This window comes from Urocitellus parryii, chromosome 6, assembly GCF_045843805.1.
Source record: "Urocitellus parryii isolate mUroPar1 chromosome 6, mUroPar1.hap1, whole genome shotgun sequence".
Taxonomy (NCBI): Eukaryota; Metazoa; Chordata; class Mammalia; order Rodentia; family Sciuridae; genus Urocitellus; species Urocitellus parryii.
In genome coordinates, this window is record NC_135536.1 from 161,416,650 (window position 1) to 161,437,302 (window position 20,653).

The 20,653-nt window shown below is 37.9% G+C and overlaps 2 protein-coding genes across 2 annotated transcripts in view; both read left to right on the forward strand.

Moving 5' to 3' along the window:
* Positions 1 to 8,837, forward strand: part of Sel1l2 (SEL1L2 adaptor subunit of SYVN1 ubiquitin ligase) — a 67,461-nt gene extending 58,624 nt beyond the window's left edge. The window contains exons 19-20 of the mRNA XM_077800205.1: positions 7,996 to 8,124; positions 8,718 to 8,837. Coding sequence (XP_077656331.1) covers positions 7,996 to 8,124; positions 8,718 to 8,837 — 249 coding nt within the window. The remainder of the gene's footprint in view (positions 1 to 7,995; positions 8,125 to 8,717) is intronic.
* A 6,828-nt stretch (positions 8,838 to 15,665) lies between these two features.
* On the forward strand, positions 15,666 to 16,208 carry LOC113189039 (large ribosomal subunit protein eL42-like). The gene has a single exon (XM_026397640.2). It carries the CDS (start codon positions 15,666 to 15,668, stop codon positions 16,206 to 16,208), a length of 543 nt encoding a protein of 180 aa, XP_026253425.2.
* Positions 16,209 to 20,653: the final 4,445 nt, after the last annotated feature.

Consider the following 20,653-nt stretch of genomic DNA (forward strand, 5'->3'; position numbering starts at 1 on the left):
GACCCAATACCCAAATTAGATGATTCTTTAGATGTTACTTAGCCACTCTCCACCTCCCACCTTCTGCCATCCATGTCTGTAAAACAGAACTAATAATACCTGGCCTGCCCCTGGCTTTGAGGATAAAACAAATAAGCATTTGTTAAAGGGCTTTGTAGTTAAACAGTGTGTGGAATGACTGTTATTTAGATCAGGAGGGAATTTAAGCAATTGCTAAGTAAGTCTTCAATAAGATTAAAGCTTTTATTCATTATTTCCCATTCAAAATATAATAACCTGAGAGAAGCATTGTTTATAGAAAGGATATGAATGACTCCACTCCATGTGTTAAGTTCAAGTTAGCTCTCCCACCCCTTATACTTCAAAAAGGACTTTCTTTCCCTGAAAGCCACTACCCCACCACAGTGAAGCCATTTCTGCCCTGAGTTCCTGGAGCTGAGATGGGGCATCCTATCAGGACACATGACCAATGGTACAGGAGAGGACATGCCATTTGCTGGGGCCCAGCTGGCTGACCACAGTGGAGACTTTGGTTTTCCTCCTTGGAGTCACCAAGGACCTCTCTGCTAAGCACTTTCTTCCCAATGTCAAATAGCAGCTATTGAGACAGCCATTTCATACATTCAGGAAAAAACCTTTGAAGTTTCCTTCTGGTCCCTTCTCTATTCTTTTCTGCCAGAGTTCCTGTTAAATTGTGGGTAGTGCATTTTGATCAGGATTACTCAGTTGAGATCTGTTTATTCCTATAGAAAGTGTCTACATTAAAGGGAAAAAACTTAGCCTCAGATGTGAATAAGGAATTTTAGAGTTAGCTAATGAGGAACCATTGCTCTTTATCTTCATTAATTTTCTTTTGTTTAGCAATTAGAAAAATAATCACTGAGTACCCAGGGGCAAAGTTTATTAATCTTGCCATCTCACAGTCAAATTAACAAGAAAATTATAATTCTTAAAATAAATATTGTGAAAATTAAAAGCCCCAAACTTTACCAATGAAAGCAAAGAGGTTAGGAGAATAGTCCTTATTATTTGTGATTGTGAAATTAAGCAAAATGCCTAAAAATCCTTATTAGTTAATCCTCTTGTAAATCAGTGAGAAAGATGAATATAATATTACCAGAGTTTCTCTGAGAATCAAAGAAGGTTGGTGGAATCATGTTTTTGTAAACTCTGTATTTAACATCTCTGAGGAAGAAATGAGTAATAAATCAACACTCAGTAAATCAGTGTAAAAATATGGGTCACTGGGGGCTAGGGCTATAGCTTAGTGGTAGAGCGCTTGCCTAGCACATGTGAGGCACTGGGTTCAATCCCTAGCACCACATAAAAATAAACAAATAAAATAAAGGCATGCTGTCCATCTACAACTACAAAAAAAATTTAAAAAATATGGATCACTGTTGTTCTCATCTTTCTTTAGGAAAAGAAGGTGGGACTAGGTAATGCAGGTGAGTTATCCTAATAGCTTGAGAGAGAACCATCAGCTCAGTGAGCTGCTTGACCTAAATGAGGACAAGGACTAATCAAATTATATTTGATCTGGAGTTACTTCAGAAATTGAATCATGAATGAAACCTGTTGTCCATCCCTCCTGACCATTCCTTCTATCTTTACTCTGGTTAGGGTCTGAATTCTGCTCACGTGGGTTTGTTGCAAAGGCTATTTGGGGTCTCCCATTCTAATGTTTTTCTTTTAAACAGAGATGGCTCTGCCCACCAAAAGACTTGTTTAGAATCACCGATCCTTACTTAGCATAGTTATTAGGGTTTGCCTGCCTACAGAGGCTACCTCTCCCAGCACTCGTTGCATCCACATGACTAGTTCTTAGAAGTGGTATGGAAGTAAAAAAGAAGGATGCCATTAGCGGACTAAGGGAACTAAGAATAAGGTGGAGCTTCTTCCTAGATTCTTTCCTCTTCCATTGACTGAATGAAGCAGAAGGTACAAAGGCTCCTGGGAGTTGCAGAACAACATGATGGACAGAGATTGAGTCCCCAGTTACTGTGTGATGAAAATTCAGCAGCACCTAGGAACATCCCACATTGGAATACTGAACGAAAGAAACAAATTTCTGTGGTATTAGGCCACTGAAATCCAGGGTCTGTTATAGATGTTAGCATCACCTTAATTAACACATAATTCATCTAACAGAGCACTACCATGATTTTCTTGATAAAATATAACTCTGGTTTTGCAAAACCGCACCCCCCCACACACACAAAAATGCAAACATACAAAAGAATCGTATTGGCTTTCTTTTGCCTAATGAAGTCTAGACTTCTTACCCTAAATTCATAACCTTCCTTGACCTAAACTACCTTGATAATAATGGGTTGATATGTCACCTTTTCCCCTAAATTGTAAGCTACTTATTCTTTTCCCCCAAAGACTTTAAACTGAACTCTTCTGACTCTTGATCATAGTACACTTTATGCGGGACTGGGGGACCATTAAAGATCAGCACACTTTTCAAAGAATAGTTCTATGTCATTATCTCTATGAAGCCTCCAGTGATCCCTACAATTTAAAAGATACCTACTTCTAAACTGCAATGGAATTGTGCTCTGCTTTTCATTCATTCATTTATTCACTAGAATATTTATGTCAGGAAGCACTGTGCTTGGTTCTGGGGACAGGAGCAGAATAAGGATATGGCCATAGCTATAGGTAAAGACCAAAATGGTGTGTGTGTTTATGTATATGAGTGTGGGTTCACCTGAAAAGAATTAGAAGTAAAGTATCATAAACATGTTAAGGAGAGGACAATTCATTTCACGGGAGGAGGGAATTAGTACTCAAGTCCCGTTCTAAAATGTTTTGTAACATGGAGTGTGTACGAGAAACACACGATGAACTTTTCTAAAGGGAGGAAAGCATATATGCTTAAAGACAATGACTAGATCAGGCATGGTGACTGATGCCTGAAATCCCAGAGGCTGGGGAGACTGACTCAGGAGGATCGTGAGTTCCAAGTCAGCTTCAGCAACATAGCGGGGCCCTGAGCAACTCAGCGAGACCCTGACTCTAAATAAAATATTAAAAGGGACTGGGGATGTGGCTCAGTGGTTAAGTGCCCCTGAGTTTAATCCCCAGTGCCAAAACAACAACAACAACAACAACAACAAAAAATGACTAGGAAAGCTACCTTAAAGTAAGACAAAAGTTGAAGGGAAATTTTCATTTGGAGATGAATTTCAAATATATATATATAAATACACACACACACACACACACATACATATACATACACACTGAGATTTACTAGATAACATATTTAAGGAGTCCTGCAGAGAAAACAAAACCACATCTACTGAATAAATTATAAATAGGTCTGTCAAAAATAAAAGTAATTATGGCATAAAACATTTCTCATTTGTCTGCTCTGACCACCTATGGAGCATTACAGCTGAATTCTTAGATACCAGAATAAAATTATCATCTAGAAAAGGATAAGTTAAAGTTAGGTAGTTAAATGTTCCTTCCAGAAATATGGTAGGACAGCTGAGCATAGCGGTGCATGCCTGTAATTCTAGCAGTTCAGGAGGCTGAGGCAGGAGGATCTCAGTTCAAAGCTGGCCTCTGCAACTTGGTAAGGCTCTAAGCAACTTAGTGAGACTCTGTCTCAAAACAAACAAAAAAAAACTTTTAAAAAGGGCTGGCAATGTGGCTCAGTGGTTGAGAACTCCTGGGTTCAATCCCTGGTTAAAAAAAAAAAAATGAAATGGTCACAACCTCTTGGCACAGTGGTGCATGACTGTAATCCCAGGGACTGGGGAGGCTGAAGCAGGGGGATCCCAAGTTTGAGACCAACTTTGGCAAGAAAGGTTAAGTCATTTAGCCAAATTCCTTTGACTTCTAAGTGGTGGATCTAGGATTCAAATCTTAATAGTCTGTTTCTATCCTACTCATTTAAGCACTGGGTATAGAATAGTAAGTAATTCTTCTCAGAATTAAAAAGGGCTGGAGACATAGCTCAGTGGTAGAGTACCCCTGGGTTTAATCCCCAGTACCATCAAAAAAAAAAGGTCTTAACCATTCATGAAGTAAACGTCTATTAGCTAATAAAATAACCAGAAATATGCAAAAAGTTTGGTGTGTAGCTTTATTTATTATAAGAAAAAACTTACAAAAAACCCAAAATGTTCTGAAGTAGATGACATGTTATATAAATTATTGTAAAGTGTTATGTCTTCTATACCTGGTGCTTAAATGAGCAGGCAAGAAACTGACTATTGGTATTTCAATCCTAGATCCACTACTTAAAATTCAGAGGAATTTGGGCAAATTCCTTAACCTCTTGACCTCTCTGTGCCTCAATATCTTCATCTTCAAAATATTACCTGTTCAACTGGTTGTAGGTGTGCATACCTATAATCCCAGCTACTCATGAGGTTGAGGCAGGAGAATTGCAAGATCAAGATCAGCCTTAGCAATTTAGCAAGTCCATGACTCAAAATAAGAGTTGAGGGGGCTGGGGTTGTGGCTCAGTAGTAGAGTGCTCGCCTAGCACACGTGAGGCACTGGGTTCAAACCTCAGCACCACATAAAAATGAAATAAAGATATCTTGTCCACCTACAACTAAAAAATAAATATCTGAAAAATAAATAAGAGTTGGGATGTAGCTCAGTGTTACAAGTGTCCCTAGCTCTAGCATTGTACCCAGTTCAATCCCTAGTACCCAAAGAATAAAGAAAGAAAAGGAAAAGAAAATTGCCACCTACCCTATAAAATCACCATGATGATTAAATGACAGTGAAGACCAGCACTCAGTATTAAATATTAGTCATTATTATAGTATTATATGCAATTACTGAAAATTATTTTATAAAAAATTTTAAAACATGGTTTAGTGTTTACAATATTGTTGTAAAAAGGCAGAAGACAAAGTATTAGCAGGGCATGGTGGCATACCCTTGTAATCCCAGCAACTTGGGAAACTGAGGCAGGAGGATCACAAGTTCAAAGCCAGTCTCAGCAAGAGCAAGGCACTAAGCAACTCAGTGAGACCCTGTCTCTAAATAAAAGACAAAATAGGGCTGGGGATGTGGCTCAGTGGTTGAGTGCCACTGAGTTCAATCTCTAGTACCCCCCCCAAAAAAATTTATGCAGAGTAGAAAAATAATCCTGAAATTAAAAGATGTATATATGAATATGTATGTATGTATATATATATGTGTGTGTATGTATGTGTGTGTGTATATATATATATATATATATATGTATGCCTATATATATATACAGGAAACTGTTATGGTATATTCATAATCATCAGTTTTTGATAACATACAAAAAATTGGGCCTGGAGAACCCCTCCATAGTGAAAATGAACAATTTTCATAAACCAGCTTCTTTATTGATGGAGAATTCTCTATCATTGAATTTTAAGAAGTTATTTTGAACATTTGAACATTAAGCATACTGATGCACACTTGACATTTTAGTTAGAAACAGGTTATTTAAGAAGAGTCTGAAGATTGGTTTACATAACCTCTTAAAAACTAAATGTAAAGCAAAATAGATTCAAATATATCACAGACAGGTTAAATCTAAGTGAATTCGATATGCTGTGGACTTCCCATTTACTAGATGCTGACCACCTTCAAAACACAAATTAAGAGAAGATTTTTTTTGTTTCAGTAACTTGGATTTTTAATAAACATTGTCAAAGAATGAGAAGTCCTTCCTGTAGTTTAACAATAAAAAATTATTTTGTCAAAGTTCTATATTATCCTGAAACAAACAGGAATTTCTTTGGGAATTTTAAAGAAAGATGTTCATATCCTGCTCTAACTTGCTGCAAACATTGGGGTCCTCAGTAAGGAGTAAGTTCATCCTACCTTAAGGATACTTCTTGCTTTTTAAAATTTTTATTGTTTTTAAGTTGCAGATGGACACAATACCTTTATTTTATTTATTTATTTTTATGTGGTGCTGAGGATCGAACCCAGTGCCTCACACATGCTAGGCAAGTACTCTGCCACTGAGCTACAACCTCAGCCCACTTCCTGCTTTTTTATATTATGAAGTGAGTGAGTGAATGGTGATGTTTGTGCCTCAAGAAATAATTTAATAATCATTAATTTAAAAATGAATGCATGATATTTTGACAAAAGCTGCCTTTCCCTGAACCTTGCATTTGAGTCAATATGCCTTTCACATGTGGGGCTGCCACAGCTGTTATAATCTGCAGGCTTCTGCTATATGAACACTCACCAAAGATGCTGGAATTAGACACACACATATTAAGAGTTTTTACGACATTTATTTTCTCTGTTGCCAGGAAGATTTGCTCTAAACAATCTCCTGAATTTTAAGTATTTTAAACAAGAACATTCCTCTTTCTCTAACAAATCTATTTATCAGACCTCAAAGCTTTGGGAAATTTTAAGAAATGATAAGCAGAACACAGCAGAGAGAAGGCACTGCTCAAGAAACAGGTTTAGCAAAGGTCCATAGGTACATGACTATTGAAGCCTAGGTGATGGAACAGGAAAGATAAAAAAGACATTTGAATGGCAATTTCTGAAGAACCTTTCCTCTTCTTCCCTTTCTTTTGAAAGTAATCCATGGGCACCCAAGCACGACACAATTCTGGGACACGGCCAGGATACTTCAGCCTTTAAAAGAAACGCTTCTTACCTTTTCATTACTGTTTGAGCAAACAAAATAAACCACAGTAGTTAGAAAATTTTAAAAAATATGTATCTGCTATGCTATAATTTAATGAAAAAAAAATTCCCTGAAAATACAGTAGTATATCATGTGAGGAATCAAATGCCAACTTGAAGGCCAAAAGTATGTAGTCATTTATTCAGTAAGTATTATTGAAGCCCTGCTATGTAGTAGATACTTTATGAAGTACTGGGAATTAGGGATGAACAGGTCTTTCAAGGACCTGGAAATAGACAATTAAATATACAAATTCTATAATTTCAGGTATAATAGGTACTATGACAATAATTAATATAATTAATGATTATTACTTATTATCTATATTTGTATTTGTTTTAGGGAAATGTACTCTTAGTATCTAGTGTTCTCTGTCCCTTCCATTGGAATCACACATATGAGCTGTTCTAGGGGTATCCAAGAAGGCATTTGGAGATTGTGCAAGTTTTTTACATCTGCTGTAATAAATTATCACTAATTTAATGGTTTAGCACAACACACATTTATTATCTCATGGATTTTATAGGTCAAAAGTCCAGGCAGCTTGATTGGGTCCTCTACTTATGGTCTCATGTGACTAAAATCAAAGGCTATGTTTTTTTCCTGGAGGTTGTGGGGAAGAATTTGCCTTCAAGTTCATTCAGGTAGTTGGCTGATCTAGTTTCCTTGAAGTTGTACGACAGAAGTCCCAACGTCCTTGCTGGCTGTTTGAATTCCTTCTCATTCTGCTCAATGTGGCCTTTTCCAGAAATGGCAAGTTGAGACCCCATTTCTTGTGCCACATCTCTGAATTTCTTCTACTATCAGCACTTCTATAACTCTGTTTAAAGGTTTATACAATGAACCAGTATTACAGGATTACATTCCTATAATCCCAGTAGGATCACAAGTTCAAAGACAGCCTTAGCAATTTAGTGAGGCCTGAAGCAACTTGGCGAGACCCTGTCTCAAAAAAAAAAAAAAATATATATATATATATATATGACTAGGGATGTGGCTCAGTGGTTAAGTGCCCCTTGGTTCAATCTCTGATACCAAAAATAAAATAAATAAATGAATTAAAAAGATTTATACAATGACATAGGGTCCACCTAAGTAATCCAGGATACTCTATTTTAGGGTCTGTAACCTTAATTGCATTTGCAAATTCTCTTAGTCACATCACATAACATGATTTATTCACAGGCTTTAGGGATGAGATCATGGATATCTTTGTGGGTGCAATCTGCCTACCAAATATAAATTATATTTCTAAGAATGGTTTCTGTCTATTCATTGTTTAAGAATCTGTACCTAATGAGGATGGGCTGTTCTTCTGTTTCTAGGACATTCACTTGGCCAGGAGATTATATGACATGGCTGCTCAGACAAGTCCAGATGCTCACATACCTGTGTTCTTTGCCCTCATGAAACTGGAAACTATGCATTTGCTCCGAGATATCCTGTTTTTTAATGTAAGTTTGTCTCAAATAGGTCCTGAATTTCTAAATGCAAACTCCATTGAGCAACTCTTAGGGACAAAGTGCTAAGGCTCATGGAAAGAGTATTTTTTTGGACTAGAATTTCTTTGATAAGTAGAATTCAAAGTCTTATACTTACCCTGCCAAGCAATTCTGCTGTTATATTGAATATGTGTTGACACTGCATAGTACAACCAATGTATTCACTTGGCAGATATTCTTTCCAGCATATACTATGTTCAAAGCCTTAAGCAAAGTAACATGTGCTATATATACTTGTTCAAAACATAGCTCTTGCCATCAAAATCTGAGACTGGTAAGCAGATGGCAGGTGGCAAGTGGTACCACAAAGAACTATAATTGCAAAAAGTAGAAATGAAATTTTATAAATCTTAGAGATTATTCAAAGGTGTTAGTTAAGTCCCATGTGAGAGTCATAGCCAGCAAAGATCATATCTTCCAAGACTTAAGGAAGCAGGGGAACAGATGCAGGGGGCAGTGTGATGGTGGTAGATTTGGGAGGACATGATGGTTCTGAGTCAAGTGGGAGCTGTGGTTTGTTTTGACTAAATGTTTCTTGCCAGCAGTTTACTTTGCGATGGAAATGGTTGAAATTGGACAACGTGCTTGGACCATACTGGGATTTATTTGTGATTGGTCTAATTGTTGTCATGCTGATCTTCTTGATTAAAAACCGGCATAGGTAGGATCTGGATCATAGGAAAACCTGCTCATGGTTTCACGCCAAGCTATCCTCACAAAATAAAGAATTTCCTCATCCAAATCAAAAGCCTGCTGATTTCCCACACAGACCTGTGATGGAAAGTGGACAAGGCCTGAGACCCATCCTAGAGAAACAACTTCAGACTTCCTGTTTAGTTGAGGGGGCCACGTGGGGGAATACTGGGGACTGGTCACAGCGTAAGACCTTGCTACAAACTTGTTATCTTGGTGATCTAGTCCTGAGTTAGGAATAAAGTGCACCATCTTCATGGTGATTGTAATAAAAGTGGTTTCCTCACAAAGTTATCCTCTCCTTTCAAGATGGATTTCTTGGCTCCTACAGACATACTGAGGTGAGGAGAAGGGGGAGTTCAGGGAAGACTGGAATACAGGTAACCCAGAAGATGGTAAGGACGATGATTTCAAATTGCAGCCCTAACGAGCAGCAGCACTTCTCATGGCATGTTGTGCATGGAAAGAAAGGAGTGTGGCTGACCTGACCCCTCACCAAGGGGCTTTCTACCAAAATTCCCTTAGTTGTTGGGTGATGAACAAAGCCACTTGGAGGTCTATATAGCACCATACCTCCTCTCCACTCCTCAGTGGAACCCTGTTCTCCCTGGAGAATCCCTCCTGGAGCCCCCACATAGGAAGATGATACCAGCATCCTGGGAAAGAAACTAGAAAGACTAGATTCTCTGGCTCTTCTAATAGGCAAAACAGGGGCCCAGGGCTAGGGAGTGGTTCATGAGTAAGCAGAGAGAATACAAGAGGCCCATGACTTATGTCCAGGGCCAGGACTGAACTCCAGCTCCACACCTCTCTAGCTATTTGCCCTCCCATGTCTCCATTTTCTGATCTGCAAAATGGGAAGAATAATACCTTAGAAAGCTAGTATGAGTGTTAAATGAATTAATATATGCAAAGTGAGTAAAACAGGGCATTGCACCTAGAATAACTTCCATAAGTGGTAGCTTTGAATATGCTTTAAAAACTCAGGGCAAATCAGTTAGAATTCAGAAGAGAGCTGAACTGATAAATCTGTGTAGCTTCTGTACTTTTCCATTAGTCCTCCAGCCAAAATACTGGGTGCTTTGGTAGGAAGAGACTCTGCTTAACTACTTGAAAATCCAACTTAGAAACAAAAAGAGTTAATTTTTAAAAAATGATGTGAGGAACAGTACAAGATGGTGAGAGAACATGGAATAACCTGGAGGAATGTTCAGGCTTTGAAAGCAGGGAGAGATTAGGATATTTAAGTTCATTCAAATGTCCATTTCTGTGCCTCTTCTCTGGTGCCACCAACCGTAGTTGTTCCTACCACCATGGCGGAAGTTTCAAGATGACTGACATGGGAGAAGAATCTCCTACCATATTTCCTGGTTATTGCAAAATACCACCTTGTATTGTTTCCCACATGGTTTAGCAGAGAGAGCACACTGACCCACAGCAAATGTAGAGTTTCCAGAGAAAAGTAACAACATCCAGCTGCTGTCTTCACCATAGCAGGCAAATCAAACTAAGTCAATGACTCCTGAGCAAGCTGAGGCTACCTTCATGTCCAGAGACCAGGGAGACTTATTTCCTTACAAGAGTTGTGGGGCCACTGCAGGCCTGGTTCCACAAACCAACCAACCAAAGTAGATTATTGCCTCAGTCCCACATAGGCTTCTGTGACTTGGCATGTGAGTTAGACCAAGTAATTGACAGATTATACATAGATCAAAGGAAGAGGGATGGATACTGAGAGAAGGAAAGGGCCTCACTTCAGATAGCTTCACATACATGTCAAATCTAAGTGATGTGATTTCCTTAGTTTAGGTTCCCCTAGAAGCTGACCGTGGGAGATTTGATTGTAAGCAGTCTATTTAGGAAGGATCTTAAGAAATACACATAGGAAGAACAGAGTGATTATCAAGAAGGTTACCACCGCAGGTCACTGGAGCTCTACCTTACTGGAGATCTCTTGAGTAGTCTGGGTAGAAAATGAGACTCATAATTATCTCACCCAAGGGATAAAACAGGCATTTATTTACAACTCCTAGAAGTGTTTGGTTGACAAGTACTTTTTGGGGGTGGGGATTAATTATCTCTTCCAACCTGCCATATAGACAGGTGGAACCATCAGAGGAAGCCCTTGCTCAAACTGATGCAGGTGCTCACAGTTAGTGCTTTGCCTCCCAGTAACAATGGGAAGGGCTGAGGGACTGGGGCAGGGCACCATCAACATCTGCTACGGTGTTCTAGGGCCGTTTTTGGGACCCTATTCACAGTTCACTGACAATCCACAGAGTACTCACTCTAAGAGCTATGCCAAAAATTTGGAAAACAAAAATGAGCTCTGGGCAATCCTTGTCTCAGGAAGTTTGCAATATGTGGTGTAGAAGAAAGAATACCCTATTATTATGGCATCACATGTGCCAGGCGTTTTTTTTCCCCCTAGGGTTACCTCGCTTTATCCTTCTAGACACAATGAGGTGGGATTCTTCCTCCTGTTTTATAGACATGTAGTGTAATGATCTGATATATTTCTTCAGATAGTCTAACCATTAGCAGAGGATATTTAAAAGCAGAATTATAGTATTGTGATACCAGTTGATGAACAGTTTTTTGCCTTTGGAAAAAATGCAAATACCAATTTAGTAAATGGGTTGGCAAACGTAAGCCATGTATCAAAAGAACTAAATGCTGTAAGAAGGCTGCAGTTTGCTGGCTTCAGCCTGGAACCCTGAGTGGTTAGGAGTGTGGGAAATGGTCAGTTCTGCTCTACTTCCTCCCGCTTTCCCACCCTACATGTCTCTGGCTCCTTCATGGTTAAAGGGAAGGGGTGGTGGGAGGTTTAAGCCACAAGAAGGATTTTACTAAACTGGCACAGAAGTCATCCTGTGAAGGGGGCCTGCTGAGCATAGAAGTTCACTCCTGTGGAGCACTTCTGTGATGTTCTTGGAGATTTCCTCCTGGGAACCTTCTGGGACTTCCCAGAAGCAGAGGCTGAGGAAAGAATTTGAATACTGATAGCTCATTTGAAAGGTGATTCCAGGACTCATTATTATTTGAATATTATTTGAGCTTCAGTCCAAATCAACGCTGAAAGAATTCTAGTTTATTGCCCAGATTTCTGGGCTGAGAAGCAGTGAATTGCTCCAACCCTAGATATACCAGGAACAATGCTGTGGCCTCCATCATTTTAGATATCCAGCTTGCCAGTTTTCTTCTCAGGTAAATAAGAATATTGGATGAGTTTACAATCCCATCACCATAAAACAAACAACATGCATATATGCACCTTCAGAACTAAGAAGGGACTATCTACTTGTGGTAGATTGGAAACAAAAATCTGCTTAAACCTAAATAATTGATGTTTGTGTACCAGCTAAAACCCTGTGTGTAAGTTTGTAATGGGTTCATAAAAACAGTCTTTGCCAACTAAATATTATAGTCACACAGACAAATCTGAGGCACCAGAAAGGGAATTCAATTTTTTTTAAATTTAGAGGTAATGGTTATCAAAAAAGTGAAGTAAGGAAGAAGAGGCAGATGGAAGGAAGGAAAGAAGAAGACAGGAAGGGACAAAGGGAGAGCCTTGGATGTCACAATGAATTTTACTCAATGAGGGGTTAGAGTTTTTCGCACTTCTGTCTTCCCTTCACTTCAGAAGGGAAAAGTCAGAATGCTATAGTGTTATGTTTTTATATGATTAAAATAGAAAAACTATTCACCTCCTCTAAGACACAGCCTTTTTATAAGAAAAGGTACCAATCCACAGCAAAAATAAGTGTGCTGTTCTAACAATAGTTTGTTATTAACAAGAAAAAAAATCATAAAACTAAAAATAGTGATTCCTCTAAGAGCAATAGTCATGTGCTGATTATGCATTTCCAGAGATATACTATACCTGAAGTTTTAAAATTTCTCAATTCCTAAGCCCCAACAGCTTTTCTTCTCAAGCTCTGCTTCTGGGGAAATCTACTGAAGAGTATTATATTTTCCAGATAAGGACATCTTGGTTCAGACTGCAGATCAGCAATTTACCTAAGGTCACATTGCTAGTTAGCAGATTTAGGATTCAAACTTGGAACCAACCCCCAAACTAGTACTCTTTCTTTCATTTTATCCTCCCCCCAAACTATCAGCTTATTATTGTCAAAAATAGCTGTCATTGTCATATCTTTCTTTTAACTTTTCCATTAAAAGTATTATAGTGACAAAAATTAGAATTTATAGCCTTCTTTTGGAAAATCTTTTAAAATAATATTTCAAAGCATGATAGAGAAAACTTAACATACAAAACATAAAAGATATCATTAATTTTGTCATGTAGTTCATTAATGAGCAGAGTGAAATGTGAAATATTGTGATCAATCAATACTATTGACTAATACTATTTATTGAAATTGTCCTGTAAGCTACACAGACTTTCCTCCCATTTTCTTCCTTCTTGCGACTCTATGTAAATGTGCTTTTCTGATACAGCTCTCTTTCCAGATGGATGGTGTCTGTGGCAGTTATCATCAATGTTCTACCCTTGTGCCCTCAGCACAGTTCTGAAATAACTGACTTCTTCCATGAGGGAGTCCCTTTGCAATCTTTGGCTTCTTACCTCCAGTACCTGCCTTCCTTCAGGTGAGGAGGCCCTCTGGCTGCAGGATCACTGTTGGCCACAAGAAAAGCAGACCATAAATACACTCCCGGGAGCAACCCTCAACCAGGGAGAAACAGGAATTCCCCAATTTCCTTGCTCCTCAGTGGGCTAATTGACAGAATGTATTCAGTAAAGCTTCTCAGGAGGTTCCCAGCAGATTGAGCCCCAGTTGTCCACTGCAGAAAGCTGCTCACTAACACATAGTTAATGGCTTTCTTCCCTCCCACTTTCCCACTGCTTTGCATTCCAAATAAATTCCCTATCCAAATAAACTAACTTGCACTCAAATCCTTATAAGCTTCCATATAAATCCCTAAAAGATGGAAGGGTGTGGTTTGGGGAGAACTCAAACCAAGAGTTTAAGGAAAGATCATGTTAAACATACAGAGGACACAGAAATAATAACCAAGTTGGGAGTAACAGCTTATAACCCACATTTCAAACTACCATAGAGAAAACCTGACTAACATACAAAAACATGAAAGTCATCATTAATTTTGTCATGTAAATCATTAACAGCTCAGAATGAAATGTGAACTCTTGATTATACACTAGGTGATTGATTTGTTCAACATTGTATCTTCAGCACCTAACACTGTACCTGTACATAATTGGCTTCAAACATATTTTTTTTTTTTTTGGAGGGGGCAGGTCTGGAATCGGGGATTAAACCCAGGGCTTCATGCATGCAAAGCAAGCACTTTACCACCAAGCTACATTCAACCCTGGTCTCAAACACTTTTTAAATGGGTAAATGAATGAATAAAACAGTGAACTAATAGATAAGGGCTCATTGTTCTCTCCTAACATTAAGATGACAAATTGTCCTAATTAATGCCAAAGAAAGGGACTGGATAATAATGAAATATGAAATGAAACAAAAAAAACCAAACTGCTTTCCTCTATTCTCACAGAACACTCTTGATATCAAATGTGTGGAAGGTTTTCCCACATTAACAAATTCTCCAACTCTCTGGATGCTAATTGGGTGTCCAGTTCTGACACTAGTGCTTAGAATTAGTTAACTTTAGATCCCACAAGTTGAATATCTCAGTCCCAAAGACTGCTCTCCACTTCTGATGCCATCAGAGGTAGTAGATCCTCAGGTTATCCACTTCTGACCAATGTGGACAGAAATCAGGGGTTTGCACAAACCTCCCTCTACCCACTATAAAGGCTCACAAAACTCAGAGAAACATTTGTTTTAAAAGGATATTATTATTAGGGCTGGGGATGAGGCTGAAGCGGTAGCGTGCTCGCCTGGCATGCGTGCGGCCCAGGTTCGATCCTCAGCACCACATACAAACAAAGATGTTATGTCCGCTGAAAACTAAAAAATAAATATTAAAAAATTCTCTCTCTTAAAAAAAAGGATATTATTAAAGGATTAGTCAGAGAAGGGGTATAGGGCAAGATCTGGTAGGGTTCTTAATGCAAGAGCTTCTGTACCCTTGAAGTTTCCTTGTTTGTCACCACCCTTCCAGGATGTGGATGTGTTCACAATCCAAAATATCTCTAAACTCCATCTTTTAGGGATTTATATGGAAGCTTTACCACAGAGGTGTGATTATTAACATAATTGCTAGCCCCTCTGCTCTTCCTGGAAGATGGGGGTGACACTTAAAAGTTTCCAGATTCTACTCATGACTGGGTCTTTCTGGCAACCAGCACCCATCCTAAAGCTATCCAAGCAGCCCTTTAAGAGCCACCTCATTGGAAAAAATACACTCCTATCACCCAGGAAATTCCAAGGGGTTTAGAAGACCCATATCAGGAACCAGAACCAAACTCAAAGACCAAATAGTAGAACAAAAAGTGCTTCTAGCACCTCTATCACTTAGGAGATTACAAAGGTCTTAGAAGCCCTGTGCCAGGAACTGGGAATGAAACCCAAATATGTATTTCTTATTACACAACAATATCACATAAAATGAAGTAATTTAAACCATCATCTGTAAGAGTTGATAAATGGAAACATATCTTTTGAGTTTGAAAAGGAAAATGCCAAAATATAGAGAGGTTATTTTTTTTCTAAATTATATGTACATTTGCTATAGTTTGCATGTGGTTTGTTCTGCAGGGTAAATGTGTTGGAAACTTGGTTCCCAATGTGGCAGTATTAATTGATGGTGGAATTTTTAAGAGGTGGGGCCTCGTGGAAGGGAATTAGATGGTGAGGGTATCACTCTTGGAAGAGATTAATGTAGCTCCCTTGACCCTAGTCGGTTCCTATGAGTGGATTGTTACAAAAACAGCAAGTCTGGCCCCTGAATCTTTCTGGCTTCATATCTTGCCATATGATTGCTCTTGCATGCCCTCCTATCATTGTGATGGAATCTGTCAAGAAGCCCTCACTCCTTTTTTTCTTGCCGATAACAGTGTCGCTGTTGCAAACTTGGTGAACGTTCCTAAGACCCGCCGGACGTTCTGTAAGAAATGTGGCAAACACCAACCCCATAAAGTGACACAGTACAAGAAGGGCAAGGATTCTCTGTATGCACAGGGAAAGCGGCGGTATGACAGGAAACAGAGTGGCTATGGTGGGCAGACCAAGCTAATTTTCAGGAAAAAGGCTAAAACTATAAAGATTGTGCTGAGGCTTGAGTGTGTTGAGCCTAACTGCAGATCTAAAAGAATGCTGGCTATTAAGAGATGCAAGCATTTTGAACTGGGAGGAGATAAGAAGAGAAAGGACCAAGTGATCCAGTACTAAGCTTCATTGTTTGTTTTGTTATGAAGACAATAAAATGTTGAGGTTATCTTCGCTTAAAAAAAAAAAAAAAAAAGCCCTCACTAGAGCTGAGCAGAAGCTGGTGCCACAGATTATTTAAGTGTGACCTAAATAATCCTCTACTCTTTGCAAAAATTACCCAGACTTAATAATTTTTTTTTTAAAGAGAGAGTGAGAGAGGAGAGAGAGAGAGAGAGAGAGAGAGAGAGAGAGAGAGAGAGAGAGAATTTTTAATATTTATTTTTTTTTAGTTATCGGCGGACACAACATCTTTGTTTGTATGTGGTGCTGAGGATCGAACCCGGGCCGCACGCATGCCAGGCGAGCGCGCTACCGCTTGAGCCACATCCCCAGCCCAATATTTTTTTATTATAACAACATGAAATGGACTAAGACAATATTATTAATAAAAATACCAGAATACTTTTAAGACTATGCTGTTGCTTCCAAAATTTGTAAGGAAAAATAGATTACTAGTAAGGACAGTCCTGGCAAAGGAGATAATGTGGGAAAAACAGATAAATAAGCCAGTAAAATACGAAGGTATGATAATTATGCCATTTGAATAAGTCATAATAGAATAAAGCATTAGAAATGATCCAAGTACATAAAGAAAAACTGGCACTTCAAGTCAATGGAGAAATGGTAAGTTATTTTGTTTGTATGACAGTATGGGTTAGCCTGCTTAAAAAAAATGATATCCCTACCTCAAAGTCATACTAAAATAAATTCTAGAGAGGCAAAGATTTAATGTGACAAATAAAATTTATTTAATAAGGAAACACCTTAGATTCAAAGACACACAGATTTTAAAGTCAAAAAGTTAGAATACACTATGCAAACAGTAACTATAAAAGTAAAAGTAGCTATGCTAATATCAGACAAAATAAAAACGAAAATTACTATTTGAGGAAAAGGAGATTATATGAAAAAGGGGCGACTTATGAGGAAGACAGCAATTATACGTACACATAACAACAAAAAAAATACATGGGGCAAAAACTGATAGAACTGAAAGAAGAAACAGAAAATTCAATTGTTCAGTACTCCATGTCCAATAGGGTGTGGAATAAGTGCTCAAAGGATCATAAAGAAATAGAAGAGCTGAATAACATTACAAACCAACTAGATCTAACAGATAACTATAGACCCTCCCATCCAACACCAGCAGACTATACTATGTGAAAAAGTTTGGCAGTTTCTCAAAAAATTTCACTAGAGTTACCATATGACCCAGAAATTCTACAGCTTAGTGTATAACCACAAAAATTGAAAACATGTTTATACAAATATCTGTATACAAATGGTCATAGCAGCTTTATCCATGAGAGCCAAAAAGTAGAAACATCCAAATGTCCATCAACAGATGAATGAAGACACAAAATATGGTATATATCCATACAATGGAATATTACTCATCAATAAAAGAGAAAAAGTCCTGATATACACAACAACATCGATGAAAATTATAGACATAATGCTATTTGAATAAAGCCAGTCACAAATGGCCTTATATAGTATGATTCCATTTATGTGAAATATTCAGAAAAGGCAAATGTACAGAGACAGAAAGTAGATTTGTTGTTTTCAGGTCTTGGGTATCAGTGGGGAGCAGTGAATGACTGTTAACAAGTATGGTGTTTCTCTTGGAGATCATAAAATGATCTAACATTCTATATCTGCACAACCTGTGTCTATACCAAAATCCACCGACTCATTGCCTTTAAAAGGGGAAACTTTATATTACATGGATTATAGCTTCATGATAGCCATTATACAAATAAACAAATGGAGACAAATATGACAAAATCTTAACACTTATTTAGTTAGGGCGTGGGGGAATGTGATTGTCATTTTATTCTTTAAACTTTACTATAACTTTTAAATTACATTAGAAGACAAGGGATGCTGAGACAGAAAAAATACAGGTTATTTCTTCACTCCCTTTAGTATAGACAATTGGTGCTATCAAAATGTTCCACATGCTCCCCTAAATTTCCCAGTCTCCCTGAGGGCTATGATGGTCCCATATGACTAGGTCTAGCCAATGCACTGTGAGTAAAAGTGATATATGTCAATTCTAGAAAGCCAAGACAATTCAAAAGCTATGCTTTCTCCATCCTCCTTTTTTTTCTGTCAACCTTAGAAACCACAGGATGAGATGGCTCAGGTACCAGATAGAGGAAGTATGGATCCCTTACTATCTAGATAGTACAGACTCCTGAATGAGGAAAAAACAAATAAAAACTTTTGTGGCACTAAGCCACTGATATTTCAGTTTATTTGTAACTGCTGCCAGTTTATTTGTAACTGTGGCACCACAAACAAAAGTAAATAATGCTAATTACCTTGATTAAATAGATTAAACCATTTTGTATAGTTATTAAAAATAGCCTAAAAGCCAGGTGCAGTAGCAATATCTGTAAATCCAGTGACTCAGGAGGCTGAGGCAGAAGGATCTCAAGTTAGAGGCCAGTCTCAGCAACTTAAAAAGACCCTGTCTCAAAATAAAAAATAAAAGGGTGGGAATGCAGCTTAGTGGTAGAGTGTCCCTGGGTTCAATATCGGAGGAGGAGAAGGAGGTGGGGGGAGGAGGAGGAGGAGGAGGAGGAAGAGGAGGAAGAGACAGCCAAGAAAAATAAAAGCAACCTAAAAATAATGTTTGACATCCCAGAATGGGGAAATAATTTTTAAGCATAAAAGCAATGAAATTCACAACAAAGAAAAAGCTAAAAGATAAAACTAGAATGAAATAAAATTATGGTAATTTAAGAAAGCCACTATATACAAAATAAGAGAAATGAGGGGAAATATCTGTAGTGTGTGACGTGTTACAGTCTATAATATTTAAAAATAAAACAACAACATAGAAAAATGGCACAAAGTATTTGAACATCTAAATAATGTAAAACAACATTTATTTGTGCTACTATTTATAGGCACTGTGATTAGTACTGTGTTGTTATATCATCATCTTCACAGTAGTTCTTTAAGGAAGATACTATTTTCATGTTCATTTTTAAAAAAGGTAATTAAGGCTTAGTGAAGTACTATGTAAGACTCAAAATAATACGACTAGTATGTGTATTTGAACTTGGTTCTTAATCAAATGTCAAAGTTTCCACAGAAAAACATGTGAACTCATTCTTAATAATAAAAGGAAATTTTTAAAAAAGAGCAATGATATAACAATAAAGATCTAATAAACAATTATAATCAGTATAGTAAGGGTATGGTCATTCATTCATTCATTTACTCTTCATTTATTCACAAGTTCTGAATGTTCAGCAGTTGTTGACAGTAGTTTTGTGTCAAAATACCTGAAATAAACAACTTATGAGGTGAAAAGATTTATTTTGGCTCACAGTTTAAGTTTCGGTCCATGGTTGGTTGGCTCCAATGTTTGAGGCCTGAAGCAAGGCAGACATCATTTGTGTTTGGAACAAAGCTGCTCACTTCATGGTGGCCAGAAAGCAGAGTGAGACAGGAGTGGGATAGGGTCTCAGTATCCCATTGAAGGGCACATCTCCAATAACTTCCTCCCACTAGGCTGTACTTCCTAAAAGTTCTACCATCCCCCAGTGTCATCATCTGGGACCAAACTTTCAACACAAAAACCTTTGTATATGGGGCTGGGGTTGTAGCTCAGTGGAAGAGTGCTTGCCTGGCATGTGTGAAGCTCTGGGTTCAATTCTGAGTACCACATATAAATAAATAAAAATAAAAATCCATTGACAACTAAAAAATATTAAAAAAACACTTCGTATTCTCTCTCTCCCCTCCCCTCACTCCCACCCCACATATATCTCTTTTAAAATCCTACTTCTTTTGGACTTGTTAGAAATACATAATGAGTCCTTTACAGAGATATAGTCTCTGATGGCTTCTTTGACAACTAAAGTTTTGAAGTTACCATTTGTAAGGATCTAAGTTTTTAGATAAGGAACTGTCTTCTCCAGATGGTCTAATGGTAGAAGACAGAGGGTTAGGATCCATCCATTTTCTTATTTATTCATCATGTTTTTTCTAAAAGCCTACTTAGTGCAAGCTACTTTTACTGCATATCATTGCCTTTTTATTAAATATGCAAATCTTGGTGCATGCAAGCTCTTAGGACAGTGATTTTCTATTACCACTCTGGATTATTACTACTTTATTTCATTAATCCTAAAATACATCTTTTCCAAATTTTGACATCTACAATATGAGGATACAACTCATAATCAAAGGTACTTAAAATTAAAGAAATATTGTACTGTTTATTGTTGTTCTATTCCACTTGACTGGAGGACCCTTAATGGCTGGGTTCATTATGCCCTAGTACCTGGCACAGTGCCTGGGGTATAGCAATGCTGAGTGGATTGCACAGAACATACAAAAAAAGGACAAAGCTTTCCCTGATACCACCCTTCCACCACACACACTGC

Excerpts from the sequence above, each read along its gene's own strand:
- LOC113189039 (XM_026397640.2), top strand. The coding sequence starts at position 15,666 with ATGGTGAGGGTATCACTCTTGGAAGAGATTAATGTAGCTCCCTTGACC.